General features: G+C 40.9%; 1 protein-coding gene across 8 annotated transcripts in view; it reads left to right on the top strand.

Annotated features, from left to right (window-relative positions):
- Positions 1-17,210, top strand: part of sema6bb (sema domain, transmembrane domain (TM), and cytoplasmic domain, (semaphorin) 6Bb) — a 559,267-nt gene that overhangs the window by 367,875 nt on the left and 174,182 nt on the right. For all 8 annotated transcript variants that reach the window (XM_072593864.1, XM_072593857.1, XM_072593863.1 and 5 more), the window contains one exon: positions 12,371-12,433. In XM_072593864.1, coding sequence (XP_072449965.1) covers positions 12,371-12,433 — 63 coding nt within the window. The remainder of the gene's footprint in view (positions 1-12,370; positions 12,434-17,210) is intronic.

Genomic DNA, 17,210 nt, shown 5'->3' with positions numbered 1-17,210 from the left:
TGAACATCCTCCACTGCTCATCAACTGTCACACCATAAAGTCTTGTTTCCAGTCTACTTTAGCTAAATCCTCCCTCATCCTACTGTAGTCTCTCTTGTTTAAGCGTAGGACCCTGGTATTGGATTTTATCTTCACATTCTCCATCTGTATTCTAAATTCAACCATACTGCAATCGCTGCTTCCAAAAGGATCCGTAACTATGAGGTCATTAATTATTCCTGTCTCATTACACAGGACCAGATCTAGGATAGCTAGCTCCCTCGTCACTTCCATTACAAACTGTTCAAGAAAATTATCACGGATACACTTAACAAACTTCTCCTCAAGCTGGTTCGACTAACCGACATGTAGATTAAAATCCCCCTTTGATAATTGCTATACCATTTTTACAGGCGTTAGGTTTTTTTTTCGTTCATTGCCCACCCCAAAGTGATGTTATTATTTGGAGGCCTATAGACTACGCCTATCAGTGACTTTTTCTTCTTAGAATTTCTAATTTCCACCCAAATAGATTCAACCTTATTCTCCATCGAACCTATATTATCTCAGCACCACCCTGATGTTGTCGTTGAACATCAGAGCTGCACCACCCCCCCCTTACCTCCCTGTCAGTCCTTCCGAATAGTCTGATATCCCTGAATATGTAACTCTCAGTCATGACCATCCTGTAACCATAGGACATAGAACATTATAGCACAGTACAGGCCCTTCGACCCTTCATGTTGTGACAACCTGTGGAACCAATCTGAAGCCTATCTATCCTACATTATTCCATTTTCAGGCAGGGCATTCCACGCCCCTACTACTCTCTGAGTAAAGAAACTACCTCTGACTTCTGTCCTGTATCTATCACCCCTCAATTTAAAGCTATGTCCCCTCATGCTAGCCATCACCATCCAAGGAAAAAGGCTCTCACTGTCCACCCTATCTAACCCTCTGATTAGTTTATATGCCTCAATTCAGTTGCCTCTCAACCTTCTTCTCCCGAATGAAAACAGCCTCACGTTCCTCAGCCTTTCCTCATAAGACCTCTCTCTATACCAAGCAACATGCTAGTAAACCACCTCTGAATCTTTTCCAAAGCTTCCACATCCTTCCTATAACACGGTGACCAGAACACTACATAATGGCTACTAAATCATACTCATTTGTGATGATTTGCACTGTTAACTCATCGACTTTATTACAAATGCTACAAGCACTCAGGTAATGTGCCTTTATGCTAGCTTTCTTACCCTCATGATTTCCAACATCTAGAAAAATATCTTCTGAGTTATCCTTCCCTTTTACTTCATTCATAGTCGGTCTTGTACTTAAACTTCCTGCACACATTCTAACCTGCTGCTTCCTTTTCATTTACCATTATACTTCCTGTTGTTTTCCCTTCCCCTCCCCCACCCTGGCTCACTAGTTTAAAGTCCTGTCACTGCCCTATTTATACTTTCGCTAGAACACTGGCTCCAGATTGGTTCAGGTGGAGACTGTCCCATTGGTAAAGATTCCCCTCGGTTCCAAAACTGATGCCAATGCCCCATGAAATGGAGCCCCTCTTTCCCACACCACTTCCTTAGCCACGTGTTTACTTCCCTAATTTTCTTATCCCTAAGGCAATTTGACATGGCTCGGGTGGTTTTCCAGAGATTATGACCCTCAAGGACCAATTCCTTCATTTCGTTCCTCATGCTTGATAATCCCCAAACAGGTCATACATCCTGACGTAGGGCTTTTGCCCAAAATGTCAATTTTCCTGCTCCTCAGATGCTGCCTGACCTGCTGTGCTTTTCCAGCACCACATTCTCGACTCTAATCTCCAGCATCTGCAGTCCTCACTTTCGCCCAGGTCCTCAATCCTAGACTTGCTGCTGATGTTTGTCCCAATGTGGACTGTGACGACTGGATCCTCTCCCTCCTGCTCCAATATCCTTTCAAGCCGGTCAGAGATGTCATCGGGCAGGCAACACACTACACAGGACTTCCAATCCGGCTCACAAAGGATACTATCCATACCCCTAATTATAGAATGCCCTATAACTACCACTTGTCTTTTTGCTCCCCCTCTTGAATGGCATCCTGGACCATAGTGCCATGGTCAACTGGCTCATCCTCCTTGCAGCCTTTTACCTCATCCACACAGGGAGAAAGTATCACATTCCTATTGGATAAGGTCAAGAGCTGAGGCTCTTCCATTCCTGAACTCAGGATCCCCCTATTGGCCTCATTTGCAATCACACCCTGCTGTCCCTGATCGCGCAGCATGATGAAGGGCTTGTGCCTTAAAAGTCAATTCTCCTGCTCCTCGGATGCTGCCAGATTTGCTGTGCTTTTCCAGCACCACACTCTCGACTCTGATCTCCAGCATCTGCAGTCCTCACTTTGTCCTCTCCCTGATCACTGACTGTATCTGAAATACTTAATCTACCAGGTGTAATTGCCTCCTAAAACAAAGCGTCCCGGTAACTCTCCTCGTCCCAAATGTTCCGGAATGTTTGAAGCTCAGATTCCAGCTCTTGAACTGTGAGCCAGAGTTCTTCCAGCAATCAACACTTGCTGCAGTTGTGATCACTACCATTCACAATGGGATCAGCCAGCTCTCACATCACCTGCACAGCCATCTCTACTTCGTGAATTACTTTATTAGTAGCAGCCACTGCCCAAATATATCAGTTCATTCACCTTCCCAGAGCACAATTCAACCGCTCCCATTCAGCTCCTCACTCTCACTGCTGCCGCTGCTGCTTAAAATGAAGGCGCCTGACTCTCGAGGTAAGTCCCTCTTAGAGGGAACTTACCTTCCCAGCAGCCCCTTGGTCCTCTTGTCAAGTGAATCAAATTGGCTGAAGACTGGCATTTGTCATGTTGGGGGCCACTGGAGAAGGGAGTGATGTATCACCCACTTTGCGTTTCTGGCTCATTACCAAGGAAGTAACACTTGAGTAAATTGTTGGACTTGTGAGTTGACAACTCCTCAGGTTCTAGGGTCCTAAGAAAAATAACTAGTGAGATAGTTGATGTGTTAACTTTAATTTACCAAAACTTGTTAGATTTGGGGAGTGTTCTTTCAGACTGAAGAATACCTAATATTACTCCTTTTATTCAAAAAGCAAGGCAGACAGCAGAAAACTACAGCTTAATATCTGTAATAGGGAAATGTTGGAAATTATTGTTAAAAGTTATATAATGAAGCAGTTTGGTAAGTTGAAGTAACAGGCAGAGTCAACGTAGTTTTGTCAAAGGGTAATCATGTTTAACTAATTTAGTTGGAGTTCTGACGAGGAAACTTAAGCTCTGACTAAAGAAGAATAACTGGATGCTGTGTACTTCAGATTTTCAGAAGGCATTTCCATGAGCAAAAGGTCATTGTGGGAAGTAGAAGCTCCAGGTTGAGGGAGTAACATATCGGCATGAATAGAAGATTGGCTGGTTAACAGGGAGCAGAGAGTAGAAATAAATGGGTCTGTTTCAGGCTGACAACATGCAATGAGAGATACGCCACAGGAATCTGTGCAGGGTCCTCAATTTTTACAATTTATATAAATGATTTTGACAAGGGGACTGAAGACATGGTGGCTAAGTTTGCTGATGGCACAAAAATGGGCAAGAAATTGGGTGATGAAGAGAACATGAGGACAAAAAGATGTTAATAGGTTAAGTGAGTGGGCAAATGGAGTACAAGGTGGGAAATTGTGAAATTGTCCATTTTGGCAGAAAGAATTAAAGAAGTATATAATCTAAATGGTGAGAGGATGCAGAGAGATCTAGGTGTCTTAGCGCATGAATCACAGAAGGCACAGCAAGTAGTCAGGAAAACTAATAGCATTATGGTTTATTGTGAAGGGAATTGAACGCAAGAGTGTAGACGATATATTTCAGTTCTACAGGGCACTGGTGAAACTCTCTGAAGTATTGTGTGCAGTACTGGTCACTGTATTTGCAGAAAGATGTTAATGCATTGGAAGCAATTCGGAGAAGGCTTGCTGGACTAAGACCTGAAATGGATGATTGACTTATGGGGAAAGCCTGGACAGATAGGCCTGAATCCTCTGAATTTTAAAGGGGTCAGAGGTGGCTTAATTGGAACATATAGAATCCTGAGCAGACTCTGGTGTCGAAAGGTTGTTTCCTCCTTTGGGAAAATCCAGAACTAGAGGTCATTATTTGGAAAAAGAGAGGCCACCCATTAAGACAAAGAAGAGGGAAAAAAATTCTCTCAGAGGTTTGAGAGGCTTTGGAATTCCTTTCCACAAAAGGCAGTGGATGCAGAATCCTTACATATTTTCAATAAGAGGTAGATAGATTCTTGATTAACAATGGGATGAAAGATTATCAGGGGTATGCAAGAATGACAAATTGGGGTTAAGATCAGATCAGCCATTATTGAATAGCAGAGCAGGACAGAAGGACCAAGTAGCCTACTCTTGCGTCTTGTTTGTTTGTTTGTTCCTTTGTTTAATATTGCACTGCTATTCACAGCCCTTTTGGGCTGAATGATCAATTTTTGATCTGAATGTGACAGAACATTGAAAATAGAATAGTACAGAACAGAACAAGCCCTTCAGCTCTCAATGTTGTGGCGACCTTTCATCCCACTCTAAGATCAAACTAACCTATATACTCTTCATTTTACTATTATCCATATGCCCACTCAAGAATCACTTAAATGTCCCTGATGTATCTGACTTTACTACCACTGCTGGTAGTGCATTCCACGCACCCACCACTCTCTTTGTAAAGAATCTACATCTGACATCTCTGCTAAACCTTCCTCCAATCACCTTAAAATTATGCCCCCTCTCTGCCCTGGGAGAAAGGCTTTCCACTCTATCTATGCCTCTCATCATCTTGTAAGCCTCTATCAAGTCACCTCTCATCCTTCTTCACTCCAATGAGAAAAGCTCGAGCTCCCTCAACCTTTCTTCATAAGACATGCCCTCCAGTGCAGGCAGAATCCTGGTAAATCACCTCTGAATATTATTCCACATAATCAATGCCTAGCGGACATCAGATTCCAGAGCAGAATTGACAATCTCACTGAAAAAGGCCACAGGGTGGCTGAAGTGGACAAGGGATCCATTCACATTCGTTCAGTACAGGGAGTTGTTCTGAAGTAATGGGACACTTGTATATTTCTGCTGATAAGATGACAATATTTTCGGCACTTGACTTAGGAGAGCAAAACACACCACCAACCTATTCCCATCTATGATGATTCTGTCAAGAAGTCATCAATTAGCGACTAAGATTGACCTTTATTACCAGCAATGACTGTCTGTGGGGGTGGGAAGAGGATTTTGAAAATACTGTAAAGAAATCTATTGGTAGCATTTGCAACATTTTAATGATGCAAAGGAGGAGCGAAGTATGTATTGCTCACTCAGTACAGCCAATATTCTGTCTATTGCAATGTTGTATAGATTTAAAGAAACTACAACTGAATATAAACCGTAGCAGCATTGTTTGTTGAAGTCAGTTCATTTCTTAAAGAATTGTCAGTGAGAGTTACAGAGCTGGCTGCTTGGTGCCCTCAGGTCATACAAAGAAGAGGCGTCCAAAGGGTGATGGAGCTATTAGTATTTGCAAAGAGAAGGGAGTCTGCCTGTATGAAGCTAAATCTATAAATTGTTTCAGGTGCACTAGTACAGAGCTGAATCTTTGCGTGAGGTTCTATCCTCTAACTGGCTTCTCAGAACGTGACCTTCACACCCTCGAAACATAGCTCAGTAAATATTAGTATGTATAAAAGTGTACTTTGATCTATTACAAAAATAGAATATATGAAAAATTCAAGAAGTCAGTTAGTATCTGAAGGGGAGAAAAAAGCAAATGAATTTTTCGAATGGGAACCTTGTTCAGAAAAGATATTATTGTATTTCAGCACCAGTTCTGAAGCACCTGATACATTAATCTTTCTATTGTCTTTCGAATCCCACTGTCCTGCTTTGCATTTTTCCACTTTGATTCCAGATTTCTGGTTTTTCATTTTATCTGGCAAGCTACTGTACTTATGGCTGACAGCGGATAGGAATATTTCAAATGGATAACTCAAATGTGAGCTGAAAAGCCTTTGAATCTGTGTCCCACTGAGTCGCTTTGTATTTTATAATTGTGAAGTCATTTACGATATATTCAGCATATCAAACCTTCACCAATAACCTTGGGAATTAGAAAATGTTTAGTTTGCACATTCTGATGTTAAACTCTGCAACACAATAAACCTGTCATTTATCATTTTAACTGTGGTACATTCAGTACCTGTAATTATTAACTGTCACCCGCCCCTTTGTGCAATCTGTTCAATGTGAGGTAATGCAATGTGTGCAATGTGAGATATATATGATATAGAAAATAAGATGTTTTTGCTCAAATTAATAAGTCATATTCTATTCTTCTCCTCCCTTGATTTGTATATGTGGTGTGTAGCTCTACAGATGTCATCTACTCCAAGTATTCCACAGATAGGGCTGCATAGACAACATTAGCATACAATTTAAGGCAAGTCTTCTTTCCCCACCATACTTTACACAGCAGCAGTTCAACTCCATCAAGTCTACAGTGGCTTGAATCAGTAGGCATCTCACAATCAGGAAGGAGAGATCACATCTGGAGTGAGTATATAGTTCAAGGACTTCCCCTCAGTGCTTCCCTCAGTGCCAGGGACCTGGATTCGATTCCAGCTTCGAGCGACTGTTTGAGTAGAGTTTGTACATTCTCAGTGTGTCTGCGTGGATTCCCTCTGGATGCTTCGGTTTGCTCCCACAGCTCAAAGATGTGCAGGTTAGGTGGATTGGCCATGCTAAATTGTCCATAGTGTCCAGGGATGTGCAGGCTAGGTGAATTAGCCATGGGAAATAGGGGGATGGGGTGGTGGGGTAGGCCTCGGTGGGATGCTCTTTGGAGGGTTGAGGCTCGTTCTGTTGGGTTTCTATGATTCTAACTCTTTGGAGGCAGCTAGGGAATAGAACTCCATTTTAAAAGTTGAAAATTCAGTAGTGTAGTTATACGTTTAATGAGGTAGCTGGCTCAGCCAGTTGAGGGACATCTATCAGTCAATCATCTGAAATCTGAATAGGGCCTCTCTAGGTGTTGATTACTATTGAAGCTTAACTAGGATGGGTCATCTCAGCTCACCTCAGCTCTATTCAGGAGAGGCCCTTTTGGAAGTGCATGATCAGTAAGCTGTGCACAGTCAGGAAGGAGAGATCACATCTGGAGTAAGACACAGCCTGAGTGAGTCTATCATTCCAGGACTTTGGAGGCAGTGTAGGAATTTCGTGCAGAGGGGAAAAGGTGCTTTTTGCTTTTCTGGTTCATTGTTTCTCAAACAGGATAAGTTGAAGCCCAGGAACAGGGGCCCATCTCAAAACAAAGCATGACATCAGAGGAAGACCATAAGTTTTCCATTGGTGACGGCTGCTCATGTGACTATCTATTATACATTGCTTTCAGATTGAAGGTAAATAGGAGAAATGTTTTAAGGCTACAAACTAAAAGACCAATAGGAATTATTCTTTCAAATATCACAAATTGATGACTGAGTAATTAAAATTGAGATGCCAGGCCAGACAATTTGTTGCAACTGTATGATGTGGAAGCTCGTCTATATTGAGTGTTGGTTGTTGACGAACTCTGGCTTAGAGCTGATGAGCTGGACTGTGGATTTTGAAAAATTTAAACACATCAGGGGAAGAGTTACCTGAACAGTGTTTCCAGAGGCAGTCACACCCCTTAGCTTAACTGCCTTAAATTTGGTCAGTGTTCAGGGACAGGAGGGTGTGACTACAAGCGAGGCAGGTAGAGGATTTCAGGAGGTAATGCTGAAGGAACCTCAGTCCTTGAGCTTGTCTAACAGGTTTGAGATTCTCCTTGCTCCCTGTGTGGACAATAGTGAGGGTTATGAGGAGGATGAGCAACCTACCCTCTCCCCGTGGTACAGAGAACCATTCAAGAAAGGGGAGAAAAGAGAAATGCAATTGTAATTGAGGAGAGTATAGTCAGGGAATAGACACAGTTCTCTGTGGTCAGGATTGAGAATACCAAAGCCTGTATTGCCTACCTGGTGCCCAGGTTCAGGATGTCTCATCTGAGCTGCAGAGGAACATGGAGTGGGAAAGGAAAGATCCAGTTGTCATGGTCCATGTAGGTATCAATGGTACAGATGGAAAGAGCTTCTAGTGAGGAAATATGAACAGCTAGGGATTAAATTAACAAACACCATCAAAAAGATAATAACCTTTGGATTACTACCAGACCCACAAGCAAATTGGCACAGGGTCAACAAGATGAAAGAGGTAAACCCATGGCTCAAAGATTGGTGTGGGAGAAACGCATTCCAATTCAAGGGACATTGGCACCAGCACTTGGGGAAGGAGGAAGCTGTGGGTTCAGTTGCATGGAAAATTATGGACAAAGGTAAAGTGGGGGGATCACAGGAGAGGTTATCCCCAGGATAAATAAAAGGGCAAAGAGTACGGGAAGGATCAGGAATCTAATTTCAGGCACAGCAGATAAGGGGACAGCTATGAGAAGAGGCGGTCAATTCAGAACTGAGGGTATTGTATTTAAATGCATGCAGTATAGGAAACAAGATAAATGTAGCACAGGTTAAAATTGATAGATTTAATGTTGTGGGTATCACAGAGACATGGCTGCAAGGGGATCAGGGCTGGGAATGAACTATCTAATGATCCTATCAATAGGACAGATAGATGGGCAGAAGGCTAGTGATTACTTGAGTTCGACAGGGGTCAGTTATGGAGATCACAACTATTCCCATTATACATTAATAACCTAGATGAAGGAACTGAGTGTATTGTTGTAGTGTTGAGGAAGTGGAGAGGCTGCAGAAGATGTTGGAGAGTGGACAAAGAAGTATCAGATGAAATACAAAGAAAACAATCCTAACATAACATTTTCCATAGCTGCCATTGTCCTTGAAAATCTCCTCTCCCCCCTCTGTAGCATAATCCAAACACCTTGTAATGAGAGGATCAAGAAACAATATTGCAGATGTATCTTAACTGGTGTTTTCCCCAGCCCCTTCCTCTTAGGTTATGTGTCTTGGTTAATAAAGGGAAGTATCCTATTATCCTTCTTAATTACATTAACAACCTGCTCTGTTATATTCAGGGAATGTTGAACATGCACACTCAAATGTCCTTTGGTCATGTTACACTTCTCAACTTGCCATCATTTATTGTGCATTCCCTTGTCTGGGTTTCCTTTCTTAAAATGATACGTTCCTGCAACCTTTCTCACAATCAACTACATGATTATTTTTTGTATTACCACTTCATCATACCCTTCTACTTAAGTTTAAGTGACTAGTATCTTCTAGAAAAACAACGGGCCCCATGCTGGGCCCTGCAGAATCCCAAATGGAAGCAGCCTTCCAGTCACAGAACCATACCTTACCATCTCTAACGAAGAGTTGCTGGATCCAAAATATTGATCCTGTTTTCTCTCCACAGATGCTGCCAGATCTGCTGAGTTTCTCCTGCAATTTTCTTTTAATTTCAGATTTCCAGCATCCACAGTTATTGGTTTTACTAACCTGCCACAGAGTCAGTTTTTGATCAATTTGCCACTATCCTTGGATGTTATAAGCATGTACATTTCTGACTTATCTTCCGTAAGGTTTGATAAAGTTTGATAAGTGTTTGATAAGGTTACCCATAATAGGCTGTTGCACAAAATATGGAGGCATGGGATTGAGGGTGATTTAGCAGCTTGGACGGGAATTAGCAAGCTGAAAGAAGACAGAGGGTGGTGGTTGATGGGAAATATTCATCCTGGAGTTCAGTTACTAGTGGGGTACTGCAAGGATCTGTTTTGGGTCCACTGTTGTTTGTCAATATTAAAAATGAGGGAATAGAAGGATAGTTTAGTAAACTTGTGGATGGCACCAAGGTCGGTAGAGTTGTGGATAGTGACGAAGGATGTTGTAGGTTGCAGAGAGACATAGATAAGTTGCAGAGCTGGGCTGAGAGGTGGCAAGTGGAGTTTAATGCGGAAAAGTGTGAGGTGATTCACTTTGGAAGGAATAACAGGAATGCAGAGTTCTGGGCTAATGGTAAGATTCTTGGTAGTGTAGATGAGCAGAGAGATCTCGGTGTCCAAGTACATGGATTCTTGCAAGTTGCCACCCAGGTTGATAGGGTTGTTAAGAAGGTATACGGTGTGTTAGCATTTATTGGTAAAGGGATTGAGTTTCAAAACTATGAGATCATGCTGCAGCTGTACAAAACTCTGGTGCGGCCACATTTGAAGTATTGCGTATGGTCTTGGTCACCACATTAGAGGGAGGATGTGGAAGCTTTGGAAAGGGTTCAGAGTTGACTTACTAGGATGTTGCCTGATATGGAGGTCTTTCAAGGAAAGGCTGAAGGACTTGAGGCTGTTTTCCTTCGAGAGAAGAAGGTTGAGAGGTGACTTAATTGAGACATATAAGATAATCAGAGGGTTGGATAGGGTGGATAGTGAGAGCCTTTTTCCTCCTATGGCGATGGTTAGCAGGAGGGGACATAGCTTTAAATTGAGGGATGATGGATGTCGGACAGATGTCAGAGATAGTTTCTTTACTCACAGAGTAGTAGGAGTGTGGAATGCACTGCCTGTAACAGTAGTAGACTCACCAACTTCAAGGGCATTTAAATGATCATGGGATAGGCATATGGACGAGAATGGAATACTGTAGATTAGATGGGCAGCAAATTGGTTCCACAGGTCAGCACAACATTAATGGCCGAAGGGCCTGTACTACGCTGTAATGTTCTATGTTCTATATGGGGAACAGTGAAAGAAAAGAAAACAAGTGCCGAAAATTATTGACACAAGTCATGAACTAAAAAGACCTTGAGGTGGAAGGGGAGTCGAAGACTTGGATTTCATAAATGAGATGAATCAGAGGGAGTTTCAGGAATATGATGAAGAGCTGATGAAGAGTGTGTGCACGAAATGTCGACTCTCATGCTCCTTGGATGCTGCTGGACTGGCTGTGCTTTTCCAGCACCACACTTTTTGATGATTAAGTGACACCTTTGGTTGGTTTGTTTCTTATTTTGTTTGGTTCTTCAATGGTGGAATCTGCGTGGTGCTTGGAGAAGGATGAACATGTGACAGTTACAGTTTGCTATGTCACTGCTCTCCCTTCCTACCCTGACCCACTCATCTGATGATTGAATTTATGGCATTAATTAACAGGTTGCTGTCAATACAAAGTACTCCATGTGAATCTGTTTCGTCTTGCAACAGAATTCAGGATTTCTTCCAATTGTAAAACTGATAACGATGTGTCAGTTGACACCTTTTTTTTAGAGAAAAAGGAGTTGATGAATAATGAATCAGAAGTGAGATAAAGATTATGGAGATACCTGGTGATTTTAAATGTCAGGAATGGAACATAAGGTTTCCCATCCTGTTAGGACCAGGAAAGTGCCAAGAGAGAAACCTTCTAGCTTAAGAAGTACAAATGTAGGTTGGAAGATTACTGTCCAAATTTGCTTTCTTAATAGCTGGAGACAAGGCAACCAACAGGTTGCAGAAACCAGCCTCTTTGAATGAATTGTTTGCAATCTGTGATAGGAACACTTGATTCTGACACGAGAGGTTTCCAGGGGAAGACAATCATTGAGATCTCACTGACTGATCCCTCTCAGTATATTGAGTCTAAACTATTAGCTGTAAAGTGAAAACAAAATAAATCAATAAATTACTTCATGCATGGTTCTTGTTAACAAAGCAATTTGATGGTTCATCGTCCCCGGTTATCCATTGTTTCTGAGATATCAAGTTCAGATTAGGAAGTACATTTTCAGGCAGTTTTATTGCCATAATGTACTTGACTCAGGAATGAAAGTATTTTTTTCCCCTCTGAACTGATATCTATTATCTTGGTGGATAAGTTAAATCATAAAATTATGTTTAAAAAAATGGTATTTGTTGCACCAAGTCTATGCATTCCGTAAAACATTTGCAAGCTCTAATTCTTTACAAATAAATATGTCCAACCCAACTGCCAACTCATCTATTCATTCCATTACCCAGCTTGCTTATATGCTCAGGTGATCTTATGTAGAAAGGAAAGTTCTGCGAGATTCATCGAATGCTTCAAAACATGAAATCTACTTTGGTTCAATAAAACCTGAGGAACTAACATTTCTTTTCATTGGTTATGCTTTTTAATTCCCTTTAGATTTGTGTAACCTACATTTCATTATGGAATCTTTGCGAGCAGAACATGTTACTTTGCCAGTTTGTAGAAAGATGGTTGCTTTGTAAAACTGAGGATCCAAAGTAATCATGATCTTTTTGCAGATTTCAAGGAAGACTTTTCAATTTGCCCTGTTTTTTAACCTGTAGTTCTCTTTTTCCACAGAAGCTGACCTGGCGATCGAATCAACATGACATTGACATCTGCAGAATGAAAGGCAAAAATGAGGTACACCTGCAAACAAATTGGCAGATTTTAAGTTCAGCAACTGTGTCACTCTGTGCCTGAGGGGCAGTACCTTCCATTTTTATTATCACTGAATTATTTTGTCAAACATGATTTATTAGCTGTCCATGTAATTGGTTTTGCAATTAATTATTTCTAGTTCACTGATCAAAACAGAGGCATCTCAAAATTCAGGGAAATTCAATGATCTAATTCTATTACACATATCCCTGGTCTGACTGCCCTCACATTGGGTCCTGGTTGTGAACTAACCTTGCATATCAATTGGTTCTTCCCAGTTCCTACACAATGTGTTGAGTTCAAATAAACCCTGAGACGTTGTTTGGAGTAATAGGATGTTGCTCTGGGTCAGATTATTACATGTTTGACAGCATTTACATCTCTATGAAATGGTCATCTTTCTCCTCCTTGTCATCTTTATTAACTAACAAAACGGGATGCTTTGGCAGTATTATTGCTGAAAAGTGAGTTATGTTGCCAAACCACCTCATCTTGTACTCATCAGGTCAAACATAAAAATGGCAAATTTCATGCGATCACAGTTTATGTTAAGGAGTTATACAAATTGTTGTGATTTATAATTAGGCATTCTTGTGGTTGTCCTGCATGCAACACAAAATACTTAGACAACACTTTTCTCCTTGTTGCAATATTAAAAACAGATTAGGTCCAGATATAAACAGGCAACTCGGGTATGCTGTGCGAATAGCCATTTTTGGTGATCAACATGAAAAAATGCAAAAGCAAAATATTTGCAAGTGCTAGCAAACTGAAATTAATACAAAAGTTGTTGGAATTTCTGAGCAGAACAGGGACATCCACGAGAAGGGAAAAGTCACTGAAGTTAATGTTTCGGATGTCATGGCCCTATGTTGGAATTAGAAGATGTTCCAAAAGAACATCTTATCTGGAAACACATATGTCAAGTCTCAATGATTATTTCCCTGCAAAATGTGTTCTGCTTTTCAGAGTGCTTGTAGTTTAATGACAATAAGTGTTAGATTTAAAAGCTTACAAGATATTGTCCAATGCTTCATGTTTGAAAATTAAGGTGAGTGCCAAGTGCAGCTGAGTTTATCCAAGGATTCAAGATGAAGTCTTCAATGGCAGTGTGAGGTGATGAGTTTTAAGAGGGGAAGAAAGGATTGGGGATGTACACCAAATGAAACCTACAGATGTATGTCAAATTGCCAGATGTGCTTTATTGTGATTTAAAGTTTGTCTTGTCAAGTTCTCATAGTTAGAGATTAAAAAAAAACTGCAGATGCTGTAATCCATCATAGATAAGCAGGAGGCTGGAAGAATACAGCAAGCCAGGCAGCATCAGGATCTAGAGAAGTCAATGGTTCGGGTGTAACCCTTCTTGGGGTTACACCAGAAATGTTGACTGCTCCACCTTGTCTACCTTGTCAAGTTCTCTTAGCAAGGTAGAAGTAAAAAGGAAACTCGAGTAGAATTTTATTTACATAAAGTATTTGAATTTTAAAGGATAATAAATTAAAAGGATATATTATCAAAGAAGGTTATTGGGTCAACTGGTGCAAACAGATTTTACAGATAAGATTAGTTCCTGAAATGGGAAGCAGTTGAATGGTGAATGAAATTAAGGTCGGCCAAAATGTTTATATTTATTGGGTCCCGCATTCTGAAAATAATATTCTTTTATGCAATCATTGGGTTCATGATTCTCACTGTACTACACAAATTCAGATGACTATGAAGGAAAGGCAAGCAAAGAGGCTGCCTTTGCATCAATGGCTCAACCTCAGTGTTCCTCCACCCTCATAAGCCTGGCTTCTTGTAAATAACAGTAGGTGGACCATTGCAGAGAGATCTTCCAAATTCCCTGTTGTACACAGCAATTCAGTGACTAGTGCAAAATCAGATGGTCGGTGTACCAGTTTGTTCATCCCGCTTTTGTGACCTTTTCTCTTCAGTTGTTCTAACAGAAAAGGGTGGACTAAAGCAGTCCATATGGAAATGCAACAAAACCTGGACAATGTCAAAGCTGACAAGTAAAAATAAAATTTATACCATATAACTGCCAGGTTCTAATCATCTTCAGTAAGATTGAACCTAACAATCATCCTTTAATAGTCAATGGTATGACCATTACAGAAACCCACATTATCAACATGCTAGGAGTTACTGTTGACCAGAAGTTGAACTGACCTAATTATGGAAACACTATGGCTACAAGAGCAAGTCAGAAACTGTGAATTGTGCAAAATGTAACTCACCTCCCAACTCCCCAAAGTCTGTCTACCATCTGCATGGCACAAGTCAGGAATGTGATGGAATACTTTCACTTTCCGAGATGAGTGCAGCTCCATAAACACTTGAGAAGCTTGATATCATCCAGATGTAACAGGTGCTTGATTGGCACTACATCCGCAAACATTTACTCCCTCCATTACCACCCCACAGTAGCAGCAATGTGTCTAGTCCTAAAGATACACTGCAGAAATTCAAGTCTGATTCAGAGACATTACCCACCAAATTCACAACCACTACTGTCTTTAAGGACAAAAGGGCATCATTTACAAGCTCCCCTCCAAGCTTCTCACATCCTGACTTGGAAACATATCATTGTTTCTCTTCACTGTCATTGGGTCAAAACGCTGGAATTCCCTCCCTAACAGCATTGTGAATGTATCTACACCAAGCCGACTACAACAGTTCAAGAAGGCAGTGTCAAGATTAGAGTGGTGTTGGAAAGGTACTGCAGGTCAGGCAGCATCCGAGGAGCAGGAAAATCGATGTTTCGGGCAAAAGCCCTTCATCAAGAATCCAGATTCTGATCTCCAGCATCTGCAGTACTCACTTTCACCTAGTTCAAGAAGGCAGCTTACCACTATCTTCTCAGGGACAATCAGTGATGGACAATAAATGTGAGCCCAGCCAGTGACACTCACATCCCATAAATAAATAAAGTCATGATTTGGAGACGCTGGTGTCCAACATGTTTTTGAACATTGTCATTCTAAAAGATGAGAGACTTAATAAACAATCCAGGTCTTTTTCAATATATAATTTCAGTTACATCACACTGTAAACTTTTGTTATAAATTCTGTGTCTCACAATCTTATTCTCCACAATCACCTGATGAAGGAGCAGCGCTCCGAAAGCTAGTGCTTCCAAATAAACCAGGACTATAACCTGGTGTTGTGTGATTTCGAACTAAATATTAAATCTAGCTTTGTACTTTTGTCTAATGGATGAAAATAGAACTAGGAAAACTCAATGAATGGCTTCCTTTTGAGGGGAAATAAAACATTTCTTAGCCTGTTTAAAATTTAGCTTTTCACTGTCTAACAAGTGAGTGAGTAGTTTTTCAGCTTGCAATTAATAATGCAAAGCTTGACAAGTCTAACAAAGGATCACAGGCTCAGTTGCAGAGATGGAATACCTCTTCAGGAAATTACTTTAAAAGATTTTAAATAAAACATTTTGAACAGTTAGAAATCCTGCCAGGAAAATAAGGTGTTCTGCTCAGGTTTCTTTCTTAGCGCTCATTTAAGAACAAATATACTGGAGAATTCGACTCACCATTGTCCATGTGAGATCACAGACAAATAGCACTAGTGGGTTTTTGACCATGATAGCATTACAATTGTGCCTTTGCTCATTTAATAGCCATCTCCTGGTAAGGTCATTGAATAAGAATCAGGAACTAGAGGCTTGACAGTTTTAAAATCTCATTCTATCCAAGAGAGACTGAAGCTCGCTCCGACTGAGATTGACCGTGGGTGTCTGAGTTTGGATAGTTCAGTACCACCCTAGAGATTTTGTTCATTATTCCTCTTGCAGGGACCTTAAATTCCTGTAAACAATGAACCTTATTAGTACTTTTCAAGCACATTTCACATTGAAATGTCATGATGAGGTTTTACATAATTAATTGTTATGTAGTCAAACAAAATAATCAGCTTTCCTCGGCATTGTCCCACAAGGAGCAACGGAATGAAAAGTGAATTAATCTGTTTTAAGATGATAAGAGGAAGAAATATGAACCAGGGCCAATAGCCTGCTGTGCCTCTAATACTATACCTCACATGTACACTTGGAGTGATTAGAGGAATGGGCAGATGTGTGTAAAGTACAACACCTTTCACTATGTCCCTGTGTAACATTGGAGATTCAGCATAGTTGCATGAACTGACAGCCTGGAGGGATTCACTTTCCAGTGTGATTGCTATCAACAAAGCCTTGCATAAACAGGGTTTTAAACAATATTTAATACATTTTTTTACAGCATGGATGTATGAAAGGCCATTGAAGCCATAAAGACTGTTTCTTTCATACCTCACATGCGCTCAAGAATCAGTTAATCTTTGTGTAATTACAACTTGCTCTCCTCCAAGCTCTTAAAAAGGTAAAGTTGCCATAGTCTTACCAGACCATAGGGTTACTCCTCATTAGAAAGGGACAACTGGTGATGCTTTAATCTGAGGGCTGCCATGACTCAGCTGGGGGGAGGGGTTGGGAAGGAAATTCCATTGTGTTAATCTCAGCTGGTGTGGGAAATGAACCCATGCAGGTGGCATCACATTGCCTTGCAAACCAGCCACCCAGTCAACTGAGCTCACCAAATTCCAGCAAATTCTTTAAACACCAAGTTATAATAGAGGGCCATTTCAACATTCCTGCTACTGAGCCAGAATCCTCTACAGATATCAAGATCACTGCAATGAATACTTCTTCACAACACAGTTCCAGCAACATGGGACATAGTCAGTTCATTTGGAATACTTGGCG

The sequence above is a fragment of the Chiloscyllium punctatum genome, chromosome 24 (assembly GCF_047496795.1).
Source record: "Chiloscyllium punctatum isolate Juve2018m chromosome 24, sChiPun1.3, whole genome shotgun sequence".
In the NCBI taxonomy this organism is placed as follows: domain Eukaryota; kingdom Metazoa; phylum Chordata; class Chondrichthyes; order Orectolobiformes; family Hemiscylliidae; genus Chiloscyllium; species Chiloscyllium punctatum.
Note: the sequence above shows the minus strand (reverse complement) of the source record. Positions and strands in the feature narration are given on the sequence as shown.